The 15,744-nt window shown below is 39.2% G+C and overlaps 1 protein-coding gene across 1 annotated transcript in view; it reads right to left on the reverse strand.

Moving 5' to 3' along the window:
• Positions 1 to 7,635: 7,635 nt before the first annotated feature.
• LOC123972273 (polypyrimidine tract-binding protein 2-like) overlaps positions 7,636 to 15,744 on the reverse strand; it is a 33,345-nt gene continuing 25,236 nt past the window's right edge. The window contains exons 15-17 of the mRNA XM_046051648.1: positions 13,310 to 13,409; positions 12,925 to 13,002; positions 7,636 to 10,686 (exon numbers count right to left, since the gene is read on the reverse strand). Coding sequence (XP_045907604.1) covers positions 10,557 to 10,686; positions 12,925 to 13,002; positions 13,310 to 13,409 — 308 coding nt within the window. The 3' untranslated portion in view covers positions 7,636 to 10,556. The remainder of the gene's footprint in view (positions 10,687 to 12,924; positions 13,003 to 13,309; positions 13,410 to 15,744) is intronic.

Here is a 15,744-nt window from a genome sequence, read left to right on the forward strand (position 1 = left end):
TTGTCTCCATTAAAAGTGCTCTCTGACAAATATAACGTAATTATATAATACCTAAAGTGTTTGTTTCCACAATTCCACTGCATACTTTTTTTTTTTTTGGCCATTTTTAGCTTTATTTGAGAGACAGGACAGCGGACAGGAAAGAGGAAGCGAGATAGGGGTCCAAACCGGGCGCTGTAGCAAGTGATTTAACCACGCTCCCGTTACTTTTAAGCAAAATATTATTTCTAATTATAAGTATTCACGTCAACTTTCATGCATGTCCTGGCTGAAGTTACGAGCTGATGCACGGTATGTAAACTAATGTTAGCTCGCTAACGTTCTGACAAGAGTTTGGCATAACACTGCGAGACCACTACAAAAACACGAGTGTAAGGTCAGCGTACGTAACACGCAAAGGACATTCTTTTTTTCCACTTTTTAATACATCTGAAAAGAGACAGTACAATGTTTTTGACTTACCCACAGCAGTCACGAAACAGCTTCTGCTCGGGTATGATAACTTGAACAAACCAAACGTAGATTTGCAGTAGGCTACACCATAATACTAGATGCGGTTGTAATAATAATCACAATTTGATTACTTGTGATCATCATTACATTTGCTAATGATTATTCCGGACGGCAGTGCATTGCATGTCATTTAACAGCAGTAATACATATATTATATATGTGTGGGGGGCATTTTGAGCATATTTGAATATTGGCAGGGATGTGTCCCACTCAATATATATAATGATTACATCCTTGATACATATATATACACTTAAAAAAAGAAAATCTCATTACTGATGTGCGTCTCTCTCCATTTAAGAAAGGATCATAATGGCAGCAGACCAAACTAAAAACCAGGCGACAATGAGGAAGTGCACTGGCTCTTCAAAAGAGAGGGCTCACCACGAAAGAACACAGCTTCTCAGTAAAGATCATTAAAATGTGACATCGTCTTGAGCATTTTACTTCTGCACTGGAGTCTGCACAACGCTAGTTGGCGATGGTGTTTATATGTCCCGGTGTGTTTTGAGTTAAGCCCCTGTTGTTGTTGTGGGCTACAACAAACAATGGCGACTGAAACTGAGCCGATCATGTTGGAGTTGGAGCTGACAGATGTTCAAACAGCAGGTAGTGAAATAACTAAAACGCAGAAATGAGAGAAATGGCGGTGAAAAAGGACAATCTACCTACAATGTAGATTTGACGTAGGGACACCTCGTGTTTTTTCACAAGTGCTCTAAACGGCTTGAGTTGAAAAAACTTGAACTCAGAGCAGAAAGCACCCGAGATAATAATTGGGTGACTGTAAAAAGAAGTGGACTTAGTCACCCATTGGTTTTTGGGCTGCTGTTTTGAAGCCTCAAGTTTGGCATTTTGGCTGACGCCATCTTGATTTTTTTGCAACCAGGTACCGGACGTGACCATATTCGGACGAGACGGTTCTAGCTTGGTTAGCTAGGTGCATCACTAATTCACGTTAACACGTTATATTAACCGGGATGCTAATTTTGGTTAGCAAAAAAACAGGCTTAAAACAAAATGTACTTACCGGAAAATTCTGAAAGGTCTAGAGTGAAGTGCGATTTTTAGCCCTATTGTAACGCGTTGAGTCAGATGGGGGAGTGCTGAGATGATCAGAAACTAACCGTGTCTGTGTGTTGTAACAGGTAAGTCAACAGGTTAAGTCAGGTAAATAACAGTCCTGAGCTGAGGACCGCCAAAATGGCCGCCAGAGTGTTGTTACATCAGCTGAATGCCTCCTGAAGAGATCAATAGAGTCGCACCTGGCTTAAAGCTCCATCCACCATCTGTATGAGGCAACAGTTGTCTGATGAGCTCATCCTGGATGCAGTCGCTCCGACTGTAACTCTATCCGCCTTTATTCTCCTCTCATACTGTGTGTGTGTGTGTGTCATGTAATAAGGGCTGTGAAGGGTTATGAAACACTTTGGGAGATGATCCTGACTGATAACAACAGACACACAGAGACAAACAAACCGATTAAAATGTCTTACATTTGAGTCTCATTTCAGTAACTTCAACTCATTTCACTGATATGTTAAATGTAAATGCTCCGTACTTGTATAGCGCCTTTCTAGTCTTTTCGACCACTCAAAGCGCTTTTACACTACATCTGCATTCACCAGTCACTCGCCAGGGGCAATTCGGGGTTCAGTATCTTGCCCAAGGACACTTTAGGACGCGCAGCCTGGAGGAGCCGGGGATTGAACCGCCGACCTCTTCAGCCACAGTTGCCATGTTGTGTCACTATGTTATTCCTGTAATGTAGTGGGGTCTGGGGACCCCCAGGGGTCTTTGAGGGGGCAAAAAGGTGAATAATTTATTCTCTCTATAGTTCCATCCATAAGTACCACAATAACTTTACGACTAGAATGTTTTGGTCATTGGTTTCCTACACTTTGTGTAATAAAACATCTAAAAGCAAAACTCCTATCAAATGGGGGTCTAATCTGTGGTCTTAATTTCATCAGTTTGGGGGTCCTTGACATGAAAACGTTTGAGAACCACTGCTGTAATGTACCCATAGTGTTTTCTTGGAGACAGAGATGTTTGATAGAGTTTCAGACCAATGCAGGATACAGGACTTGGCTCACAGTGCCCCCTGGTGGGGGACTGAGAAACTGCATTCAATGCCAACGGACTGCATTTAAAAGGAGACTCCACCTGTTTTCATAGGCGTCATTTCACGCTGGGGACGCTGGGGACAGGTCCCCACCACTTATTGAAAGCACTTGTTAAAAATGTCCTGAAAAATAGCTTGCAACAAGAAATGTTAAATAGCAAATGCAAATGCTGTAAGAAAGGTTTTTTTGCACAATAAGAAAAACATAAAATGCAATTAAAATATAGAAGCATTGCATTGTCCAAAAAAAGTAACTTAAGTTAAAATAAATAATTTACTGATTACTGCATTATATTCTGTTATATTTTTAGTATAGTATTAAAAAATCTTGTCTTGTTCTCGTGACCCCCAATTTTGTGCATCATCACGTCTTGTTGGCTAAATGTTTTGTCACACCCCTAATCGGGGGCCCTTAAATGTCCCCAACACTTTTCAGCACAAGTACAGTTAACTTTCTCTCGAGACTGGCTTGGAGATTACAAATGTGAAACAGAAATCCTGTTTTTCAAGCTGCGGCCATGACGTTGAAGCATATGAGGATTTGTGTTCCTGTTGCAGTGTGGGAAATGTAGTATCTTTTGGAGTTTGAAGAATCTGGATATCTCAGCCTCTGCTGCTTCGATTTGGACCATTTTTTCACTTGCAAGACACCTGAGAGTAATGCAATACTAAATCACCCAATAGGTGTCATTTACATGTCCACGCCACTTTTTGAAATGCCTGATTTTGTCATCATCACTTTTTTAAAGCATAATTTGTTGTAAACGTTCTTAAATATAGCTTGACGTTATATAACAAATCAAAAGGCCTTTAAAAAAGGTTTATTTGCACATTAAGAAAACATGCAATGCAATTAAAATATAGAGGAAACAATTGTGCATTGTCCAAAAGAAGTAACTCCAGCTTTTTGGCCAAGTTTTCCTTTCTTTCCCTTTGAACATGACACAAGAGGAGTGAAGACTAAATCATGCCTACATGGGTGTTGACTCAACAGGCACGATATTAAATTAGTACCCACCTCATTTCAACACAAAGTGACGCCCTTGAAATCACCTGATTACTGTCTTGCTTTTTTTAGCCTTTATTGATGCTCTTGTAATCAAACATCTACAAACTTATGTGGTGGAAAGCATCAATAGCAAAAAGCAAAAATATACATGCGTACATCTTACTGTATATGTTCTATAACTCTGTACACACTAGATGTGATTTCTTCTATGCCTTTATGTCATGGAATAAAAATGTGTTTATTTACCAATCCTTTATTTTCTCCCCAGATATTTGCGCTTCTTCATGACAAAACCTCTGTGAAGACTCACCAACACTGCGTCTCTCGTTTCACTCAGCGGTGTAATATATCAGTTTTATATTATTTATATAGCCCACTTATATAACCAAGGTTGACCAAGGTGCTTTACTAGTTAAAGATACAACAATAAAACAGTAATCACACAGTAAAAGTACAGCAATAAAGTATTTGAACATACAGCATAAGTGATATTAAAATCGCCAGGTATAATAACTGACTTAACTCGAAGAAGCTCCGTTAGGTAAAGCGGAGTTAATCCATTAAGGTATTTAAAAGTTAAAAGTAAGATTTTAAAATCAATCCTGTAATGAACAGGTGTGATGTGGTCCCTCTTCTTCTTTCCTGTCAGGAAGAGGGCAGCAGCATTTTGGATTAACTGCAGGCGCTGAATGGATGACTTGTCTAAGCCTACATATTAGAAGTTACATTAAGTTCTGAAGGCATTAATCACTCTCTCTAAATCTTTAGCAGGGAGATAGGCCTTTACCCCTGGCTTTAATTCTCAACTGGAAGAAGCAAGATCTAACAGTGGCGGATATCCGTTTATCGAATTTAAACGCACTGTCTAATACAACAACAAGACTCCTCACAGTTGAGCGATTATTTGAACTTAAAGGGAGGAGAGAATCCACATCAAGCAGTTCGGGATGTCCAAACACTATAACCTCTGTCTTGTCTCCGTTTAGGCAGGAAGTTTAGGTTTACACAGACAGTACACTAAACTCACCCACCACTGACATCCACAAACACCCCTAGAAAATTTTCAGCATTTAACACTTAATTTCCTGCAATCTGGAGACATTATTCTGCTCCAATTTATGGTGGAAATGTCTTTTATTTACAAAAAGAGAAACAAAGAATTCAGCTGGCAGGTGACAGTTGATTAATAGAAAAATATAACAGAATATAAAGCAGTAATCGGCAGCCTGTGACTTTTTTGGACAATGCACATTTGTTTCTTCTATATTTAAATTGCATAGCATGTTTTCTTATAGTGCAAATAAACCTTTCTCAAAGCAATTTAATTTATTTGTTAACATTTCTTGATGCAAGCTATTTTTCCAATACATTTTTAACAAATGCTTTCAATTAGTCATGGGGACAAAATCACACCTGATTGAACCAAAGACTGGTAATTAACTAGAATGAGTCCATTACTCTTTTTTGTCTTTCGCTTTTTAAGGACTCTTTATATGTTCCGTACAAAGAATTTACTACAGAAGTCAAAAGGTGGAGAATAGACAGTTGAGTCTTTACAGTTTCATCTTTAGAAGGAGGCAGCATGGCACAGCTCTGCTTAATGTATAACCGTCTAATGTGATGGAAAAGGTTTCTGAGACAGGATTCAGTGCGTCAGCAGCATGACTTTTCATTTAAACCAACATTACATTAAGGGGGACTCGATCACTACATGATATTGACTAGTGGTGGTTCATTTTTGAAAAGTGCCCACCTAAAATGTGTGACATTTGATGTAATATCACTTCAAAGCTGTGGGGGAAGCACATCAATCATTGTGGGTACTGCAGCTGCATGTCCTGATGTTAGCTCATACTGTAAAAAATGCACTAAGGCACATTTAACTGTATGGTATACCGCAAATCATAAAAAGCTGGTCAGCTTTTGATCAGGGATTTTGGGTCATTGTGCTTGTGTTTCAGTCAGGAAAGAGTTCTCCTTTACTTTAACTTCTTCAAAGTGTGGATTAGCCGGTAAATTAAAAAAGATGCTGGGTTGCTTTTTTCTTGAGGAAAAGGGACAGAAAAAATAATTTAACTTAAAGCATTATGCTTTTTCCCTCTGCTTTATTGAGTTATATACCATTTTTGTGCATGTAACAGGTTTGCAAAGTGAAAAAGCCCAAAGGGAGTTCCCATCTCCCACAGAAAACTCTGCTCTGAACTGTCTGAAAACAGCTTGTTTGTAGTCCAGCCTGTGACGTCACAGGGATGAAAGCTAAATTCACCTCATAGAACGCTCGCCAAGCGGCTACTCCGACCCGCCCTTCTCTGCTTCTGATTGGCTAGTAGTCAAAAGTCAGTAGTAGTAACTAGGAACTGCACATGTGCAACTCCCAACAGAGATCATTTAGAGACAAGATGTATCACTCCATAGCTAAAACGAAGCCTTCAACACAGGGTGAAAAGAGGAGCTGCAGCAATGTGCAATATGACAAAAAATATGGTGGTTTTTTGAAAATTAAACCATGTAAACCTGTTCTGGTACAACCCCTAAATAAGATTTTGAACCTGAAAATGAGCAGAATACCACCTCTTTAATTTTACTCGTGCATATTTGTTGAATGTTCTACCTCAGATTTGTGAAGTTATCCACTGTTTGGCATCAAGTGTTGATCATAAAAAAAAAAAAAAAGTTTAAAAAACCACAATTAACCATCTGGTTTCTTCAACTTTCACTAAGGTGCAAAAATCAGCCTTTAAACCTGAAAGAAATGATGATTTAAAATTCAAATGATATGAAATTCTTTGATCGTGATAATATTGCCTCTCTGGAGTTCGGTTCATTTTGATTAATTCCTACCCACTTTCTATACATTTATTTTTGTCTTTGCACATCTCAGCACTTACCCCACATGCATGTTATCTTGTTTTTATTTTGCACAAAGTCAACTATAAGTTCGACTTATAATTTTGTCAATTTAACAGTATAAATCTGCCACAAGCTACACAAAACATTCATTTTACAAAATTTATGGTGACGTCACTCACTCGGTATTACAGAACAGTTCAAGGTTGAATTTGTTTTTCACTTTTTAAGTGACCTTCAGCAGACAAATGTAAGATTTAAAAGTATTTAGTCTGTTTAGATGTAATGTAATTTTATCCCAACTGGTTTCTGTACCTTTTTCATTGAAACTTCTAATAAAAAGTTTTAAAGAATTCCTTCAGTGAGTGAAAATCCACCTTTGCACTTTCAGCTTGTTTTCTCAGCTTTCTCTCTACATGATACACAAGGGCGTCACTTTGGATTGAAAAGTGGTGGGGACAGATTAGGGGTGTGACGATACACTTGACTCACGAGATGTGACGATGCCAAATATTGGGGTAATGAACCAAGTCGAGAAGATATTTTAAAGAAATATTCAATGCTGAAACATGTAAGTGGGGGTCCAGAAGACATTTTCTGCACCAATTTATGCTGAAAATGTCTTTATTTATAGAAAGGAAAACACAGTTCAGGTGTCAGGTGACAATTAAAATCTAAAAATGACCGGGTTGGCCTAGTTAGTAGCTTGTTTTTGGACAATGCACATTGGTTTGTTCTATATTTACATTGCACTGCATGTTTTCTTATTGTGAAAAGCATTTTTTATTTGTAATAATTTCTTGTTGCTTTCAAAAAAAGTGATGGAAACACAATCCGCCTTCCACGTCCCCGGTGTAAATGACACCTATGATGATACGTAAAGTTGTTATACTACAATAACTGAGGCGGTGAGTTTGTGATCCTGTCCTCACGGTGTGAACATGCTGTCTTGCTTTCAGGTCTCAGCAGAAATGTAGACAGAAGAGCTAAAGAGGGAAAAGTGGAGAGAAAGAAGTGAGAGCAGAGAGACAGAACTGAACAGAGTGAGAGGAGTTTATTGACAGGTAAGATACAGAAGACGAGAGCAGAAGCCTGAACGTAGTCCAAACACACACAAACACACACAGAGTTTAGCTCGGGCTCGTTGGTAGAAAACACATGTTTAATTTGGGCTAATCTGGTATTTCACCACAAAAGAATGTACAACAATAATCTCCTTAAAGAAACACTTTGCAGCTGTAAGAACCAGAGATGAATGAAAAAATAAAAAACCCACTTAGAAGGTGACCTCAGATTAAAAACATTGACCCAGTTTTCTGTGCATCTCTGCTTGATAAATAGGCCCTTGTTGTTAGACAAACAGAGGACTGGGAAAGATGAGATTCCACTTCTATTTAAAAATAATTAACAAAATAATCTGTTTCTACAGATTTACAACACAAGGTCAACAAACATTACCAGTAAAATAATCTGTTTAAAGAGACAAAACATCAGAGCACAGAAAGGCTGATGTACTTTGGTCCCAACGGGCCTCCTCACAAAATCAGAGACCAAGATCAGGATCACTTCAAACCTTATCTAAACAGACGGCATTAGCGTACCATCCTGTGTATTTGTGTGTGCACCCACTAACAGCAATGGTTTTACAAAAGACTGAAACAGAGGGTGGCTCTATTCTCCGAGTAAAAGCTCCACCTTTCGATCCTCAATATTACTAGATGTCAGCTGTGTGTTAATGTGCATACATTCCAAGTTATTATGTAAAAGAAAATATCGAGGGAAATTGTCCTCAACACGCAGCCTTAGCCTCAAATTCACATCCCCCAGAATGCCGTTAAATAATCCCCATAGAAGAAGAGGTAACATGTACTTTGCTGCTTATGTATAAAACGGCTTCAGACTGATTGTTCAGATTTCGGAATAAAAAGAAAAGTATGCCAGTTCAGAAAAGCTGACTCTTGAAATTTAAAAAGTGCACCACACTGCACATTTAAAGTGATTCTATGTAGTGCAGCCAATTTGTTAAAGCTGCAAGCTGTTTTAGTTTAGGTTTCTGAAATGCTTACAAAGTAACGTTGGGTGCTGGTAATGTAAAACTGGTCATCAGCTGATGGCTGCCTGCCAGAAAAGGAAAGAGGAGTCACATGATTGATGACATGATGGAAATGAAATCTGGAGGATGGCTGGTATTTTGGGGTTAAAAATGGGCATTTGCTTTGGAACTGAAAAGAATGGGTAGGTGGCGACACAACGTAGAGAAAGAAACTCAAACTACTGCCACACTGACAGGTGATCGCTGCGTAGGTCAAATCAAACAACAGCAATGATAAAGACGAGTAAAGTAAAAACGCAAACGCTCTGCTTTAAGGAGTAACACCAGTCTGGAAATCTGTTTCACCTCTGTGTGGTCACGAGTGTGCTGTGTTGCACCTGTAACTTCATCCAACATGTTACGGTGTGCAGACTCACCCGGGTGAGAGACACTAAGGCTACATCCACACTACCAGGGTTCGGTGTGTGTAAACACCAGAGAGGGGGAGGAGAGTTTTTCATGAAAATACCCGCAGAAAAGACTGATGCATGCTGTGTTCAAAGGGAGTACAGTGAGTGGGCAAGGGGAGAGAGCGACTGATTTAAAAGCTCTCACTTTCAAGAGTGTCATTTAGTGAAACCCCGTTGCTGTGCTGTCGACGCCGGGCTGTTTGTCATCATAGAAGCGGATCATCAGATTGTGAAGTTTGCAGCTTCAGTAATATCGGCTGCCTTCCCTTCGACACACAGCTCCGGGGCTCAACGCAGCAAATGTCTCAGAAAGGGGGGAAATCCCACTACTTTAAAACTCCATTTTAAAACGAAAACAATCTCCGTCCACACGAGCGTTTTAGCTGCGTATCAGAGGTGATTTCCATCTATATAAATGCACATCTAGGGGCCGTTCACGTTCACTGGGCAGGCGTGTGCCTGGTGTAAACAGGAAGCAGACCGTCTACTCCGCAGTAGGGCTGGGCGATATGGCCAAAACAGTTATCATGATATAAACATTTCATATCATTCGATAGCGATAATTATCACGATACATGTCAAATCATTGTTTCTTTAAAGTTTAAAGGCTGATTTTTGCTCCTGAGTGAAAATTGAAGAAACCAGATGGTTAATTGTGTTTTTAAACTTTTCTATATGGTGATAAGCACTTGATGTCAAACAGTGGATCACTAAACAAATCTGAGGTATAACATTCAAAACTATTATAATAAAATCTTTTTCAACAAATATGATTAGTAAATCTTTTTTTCAGACCCTTTTCCTCAACAAAATAAATATTTTATAGAAATATTAAAGGCATTTTTGTCCGTGATTGAAATAAATCAAAATATTTATTGACGATATATTGAACATTTATTATATTGAGGAAAATTATATTGCGATAATTGTCATTATTGTTTTATTGCCCAGCCCTACTCTGCAGTGGCAGAAGATTCTGACGACAGACTGGGAGTCGTCACAAAGCAAATACGGCGACACGCACTGTACAAATGTTAAGTGCTTCTATTTTTGTAGTATTTTGTACTGTGCCATTAACACACTTGTTCTGTGCATGTTGCCATATTTTCTTTGCAACGACTCAATCAGGAAGTCAAACTTGAGTGAGTCATCGTTCTTAAAGTCCTCCGTGCTCCGATGTGCCGTTTTATTCTGGACGGGAGGAGCAACCGTAGCAGAAGGTCTGTGTTTTAAAACGAAAACGTGGTAGTCTGGATGTAGCCGCAGTTAAACGACTGGAGGTTCTGCTCATGATTTGTTGCCTTTCAAGATGTCACATGAGTGAAAGCAGGAATTTGGAAAGAAAATGTTCTGAATTTGGATTTTTTCAATATTTTAACAGAAAACTATTTCTAATGTTTCGCTTTGGACGTTGCAGCACATTTCAGAGATAAAATATTGTACCACATAAATAAGGAGGGGGGAGGGGGGGTTACAGATGAGTTTAACAGAAGAAGACGACAAATGGTAGCGACTTCCTTGCTTTCCGGAGATCTAAGGTTCAGGAGACACGTGTGACGGTTAGATGGTAGACTTTGAAAAGGAAACTTTCAGGTGGTGATTCCCTCCCATGTCGTAGTTGTGAAGCTCCATCAGAGCCTGGATCGCTTCCTCTACTGACGACATCTGGATCAAGGACATCTTACGGTCCCTGATGAGGAAAGAGCAGAGATAAACATTTTTCACATTTCTGTCAGAGCGCTATTTACTTCCTGGGTAGGCCAGACCAATGCAAAATCATCTTTTACGTATACAAGATAACAGTCGAGATCGTTTTATTTTCGTTCTTGAAAAGCAGGACAGAGCATTCACATTTTGTTATGTTGCTGCCTTGTGCGTTTAAATTAATTTTGCCCCTCATTAATCTACACTCTACTGTATACTCACTAATGACAACGAGTAAAAAGGTTTATTTTATTCATATATTATTAAATTTATCAAAAAAACAAACAAACAAAACCCTGAATTATCACAATGACATAAGTATTCAGACCCTTAACTCTGTACTTAGTTGACAAAACAAGCTCTGAGCCTCGGTTTGGGGATTTTCTGCCATTCTGCAGATCCTCTTAAAGAGGTTGTATTCTGCTCATTTTCAGATGCAAAATCTTATTTAGGGGTTGTACCAGAACAGGTTTACATGGTTTAATTTTCAAAAAACACCATATTTTCTGTCATACTGCACGTTGCTGCAGCTCCTCTTTTCAGCCTGTGTTGAAGGCTTCGTTTTAGCGATGGAGTGATACATCTTGTCTCTAAATGATCTTTGTTGGGAGTTGCACATGTGCAGTTCTTAGTTAAGGACTACTAGCCAATCAGAAGCAGAGAAGGGCGGGTCAGCGAGAAGTCCGTAAACAGCTTTGGTTCAGCTGTACGTGTTGCCGACCAGCTTGGCAACATGGACTGGAGCGAGAGTTTCAGAGCGGTGAGTTATTAATCTGTAACCATAAAGTTTTAACTGAGCTCTGTCTCTACATCACAGGAACAACTTTATGTCCACTGACTGCCTGGAGGGCAGCTAGTGTTTGGAAGGGAGAGGAGAGCTGTGTGCTGCAGCTCGCTGTTTTCCCACCGCTGTTTCTGAGGGCGTGCTTCCTATGAGGCGCATTTAGCTTTCATCCTTTTCTTTCTGTGGGAGATGGGAACTCCCTTTTTCACTTTGCAAACCTATTACGTGCACAAAAAAGGTATATAACTCAATAAAGCAGAAGGAAAAAGGTCTAAGGACTAAGAATACCACCTCTTTAAGCTCTGTCAGGTTGGATGAGGGCCGCCATTTTAAGGTCGCTCCAGAGATGTTGTGATTGGGTTCAGGTCTCGACTCTGGCTGGGCCACTTAAGGAGTGGTCACAGTCATTGTCTTGAACCTTTGGCCCAGTCTGACGAGTGCTCTGGACCAGGTTTTCATTTAAGGTGGGGTTAGCGATCCTAATCCAACACGTCTTTTTGTCAAATTCAGCGAATATCTGCTCACGGACGGTCCGCGAGCTGTCTGTTCGGTGTGTGTGCTGGATAAAAAAATCCGGTGTTGGTACACAGTTCTGGCTGTGTAAATGGGAAACCAACAAAATGGCCCGCACCCCACCTCACAACACTATTCCAGTCGTGACTTGTGTGTCAGGTAACGTTTATCGTCTCGCCCACGGACATTCAGCTTACGTTCTAGCTCATCGACTCGTCCTCTCTGCATGTTAGCGTCACAGCAGCAACTGTAACGCCAGTATGCTAACCCACAACTTAGCTCCCGGGAATTACATTACTTGCTTTGTTGTTCACTCTATATCATTATATATATTGGATTTCTCCAAAATCACTTACTCCACTTTTAAGAAAAGGTTGTTGAACAAATCAGGATGCTGTCACCACCAATCGGATGGTATTGCGTAGGTGATCGAGTTCTGGTTGTTCCAAACTTCTTCCATTTAAGAGCAGCTGACTTTTTTTGTTCCCCTGATCGGTGCCTGGACACAAACCTGTCTTTGAGCTCTGCAGGTAGCTCCTTCGATTCCAACTGTGAGACCTTATGTAGGCAGGTGTGTGCCCGCTTTTCCAAATAATGTCACTTCAATTGAATTTACAACAGGTGGATTCCAATCAAGTTGTGGAAACATCTCAAAAATGATCAAGACACACGGGTGTCACCTGGACTACATTTCAAGCGTCATAGCAAAGGGTCTGAACACTGTACGTGTGGACCCAGTGCAGACTGAAGGCAGAAAATTAACGATTTTAGCACAAGGCTGCAACATTGTGAGACAATAAAGGGGTCTGAATACTTTCTGTAACTATATATAAGAAGAGTTATCTTGTGTTCTTGTGCCTTGTTTAGATAGGATAGTTTAAGACAGGATGTAAACATGTGTCATGTCATGAAGAGCTTCATACGTACTGGAAGAATTTGAAGGCCTTGACAGCTCCTCCACCGTTAGAGAACAGAAGACGTAGATCCTCCTCCCCAACTCCATCCCTGGACAGGCAAAGACAAACTTATCGTCGTGAAGCAAAGTAGCACAAAAACAAGCTAATCTGTTAATAATAATAAAATACAACAACTTTATATACAGCACTTATCAAAATAGTGTTTAAAGTGCTTTACAAGACCTGCCCTAGATTTATTTATTATTATTCAAAAGACCAAGACAAAATCAAGCAATTCAAAAGATAAATAGTAATAATGAAAAGAGTCATACAACAGTGTTGTTCATTAAACACAGTTAAAAACAATTTGGAGACAGAACAGTGCATGCGTTAATGTGTAGTAGTGGTTGTAATACCGGATATTGGAGAGGTGAAGTGTTGCAGAGGGAGGAAAGATGTTCTGGAAGTTTTTGGATCCTGGCTTCTTAAAGCGATGGAGTGGCGAGCCAGAAAAATCTGTCCAACAAAAATAAATGTTTACATCATGACAAAAACTTTAGTGAAATTCTTGCAAATTCTTTAAAGTAACAACATATTCTGTATCATATTACATTATATAAATCAATATTGTTGTTATTAGAACTTTGGCACTGTGTAGGGGGTTGCTTGTACTCAACCCAAGTGGATTTAAAAAATCTAAATAAAGCTGATGTGTGAGAAACTCCTCTGTGCCAACTTAAAGCTTCAGTGTGTATGTTTTAGTGGCATCTAGTGGGAAGTGTGTTGGAGAAACTGGAGTTCCAGATATTTATATAACCTCTCAGACTCCTTGTATTTATGGCTGGCTTGCTTTGTGATTTTTATTGAACAATGACTTGTAAATTAATATTATGTTTTCAAACCTGGGCTGCAGTTTACCTGAGGCCTTTACTACAAAGCAGGATGTGAGGTTAGCGAGATAACTTCAGGGTTAAGCCTGAGTTTTTAGTCCTACGACGGTGGTTTAACTTCTTACCAGGGTACATCGTGTCTGCTATCTTATGCTGAACGGCTAACCTGCTCCGGAGCAGGTAATGTTGGAGATAAGAGATTAACGATATAAAAACAACACTTACTGATTAATCTATTCTGTGACAAATGACATCACCATTCGTAGGAAGGTCCCGCAGGCTGTTCTATAGGCTACTTTTACGTATGAAGTGGGTGATTCAGAGATGCTTTTGTTTAACAATATCATCCTACAACAACAGAGACTGACTGAAGCATTAAAGCTTTGTACAAGGGTGTGAATTTGCAGGGAATGCAGGTTGTTCAATCAAAACTGCCATTGGAAGAAGGAGTTAATGTGCTACAAGCATGTGTTGTGTTGCATGAGAATGTGTGTTTTATAAAGCTGCAGAATGGACAGAGTCCAAAACAAATTTCCCTTCAGGGACAATAAAGTATATCTTATCTTAAGAAGGCATTTGTGTATTCTGCACCCTCAGCATGGAATACGTTGCAAAAGGACTTGAAACTCACTGAATTAATCTCACTAAACGCGTTTAAATCCAAACCGAAAGACTTAGAGGCATATGCCTTAATATGTAAACGTTCTTAGATTGTGAAAATTATTTAAAATGACTTTATGAAACCAGTCTTATTGCTTTTGCATTTTCTGTTTCCTGCCTGTCTTGGCCAGGTCACCCTTGCAAAACAGGTTCTTAATCTCAATGAGACTCTCCTGGTTAAATAAAGGTTAAATAAAATAAATAAATCTTGAACTGGTTGTACTTTAAGATACGACAGAAAGCCTACTTAGAGCTTTGAATGATGTTTTTATATAAAAGGAGGCGAGGAAGTGCTTTGAGACCTCTGCAGACGTCTCAGTTGGCCCGTCAAAAGTGATTCTCGTCCTAAATTCTTTAATTTGATCGTTTCCCCAAAAGCTAAATACTTTATACATTTGGTTTATTTGATGCTTTGTAATTTATATTCATTTTTATCCTTCTGTAACACAAAAAAAATATTGTTTTAACTTTTAATTAGTCTAATTGATGTTTTATTTTGATCTTGTACTTCCACGAGGGAAATCCCACCACAATATCTTTATTTTTTTGAAGTCATCCTGTCACAGCCTTTAAAGGAAATGGTTTAACATTATGTGTAGCTACATCTTATTTTGGTATTCAAGTTAAGTTTAACATGAATAGGTTTGTTAAACAACAGGTTGCATTTGCTTGCTAGTTTTAAAGAGACTGGTCATGTACCGCCCCACCTTTTGCTATTTGGGCACAAGCAGGCGAGTTTTAAGTAACTGTTGGGAACTGAAACCCTGGTTGAGATTCAGTCTTTCCACCAGAATGTGAGCACTTTTTTGTTTCGTTCCCCTTTCGTTAATTTAGAACAATGTTTAGAACCTTTTTGAGAATATTGGGACAAATGGAAACATATTTCTGAACATGGTTTAAGAAGAATATTGTACAATAAAAGCTTTATATTACTATATTTCATGTAAAACTTTTCATGAACCTGTGAATATCTGACCTGGCTGCTGACACTGTTAATTACTGACCTTAATTTAACAGGCAGCATCATAACTTAATGCATAATAAGCTTTCATTTCAAAGATACTGACAAGCTTCCTTTCGGGATGAATTCATCCTCTTACCTTTAGTTAGTAGTTGGTCATCCAGTCCTTCTCTGGGCAAAGCCACAGTTTGATGTTTGGACAGCGTCACTCTCATCACTTTACCAAACACCTTTTGACCATTTAAGTGGCTCATAGCTACAAGTAAGGGAAAAATAAAAACATGGGCAGGTGAAAAATCTAAAAGCCTGAAGCACCTCGGGAGCAGCAGGATGCAGACCC

The sequence above is a fragment of the Micropterus dolomieu genome, linkage group LG06 (assembly GCF_021292245.1).
Source record: "Micropterus dolomieu isolate WLL.071019.BEF.003 ecotype Adirondacks linkage group LG06, ASM2129224v1, whole genome shotgun sequence".
Lineage (NCBI taxonomy): Eukaryota > Metazoa > Chordata > Actinopteri > Centrarchiformes > Centrarchidae > Micropterus > Micropterus dolomieu.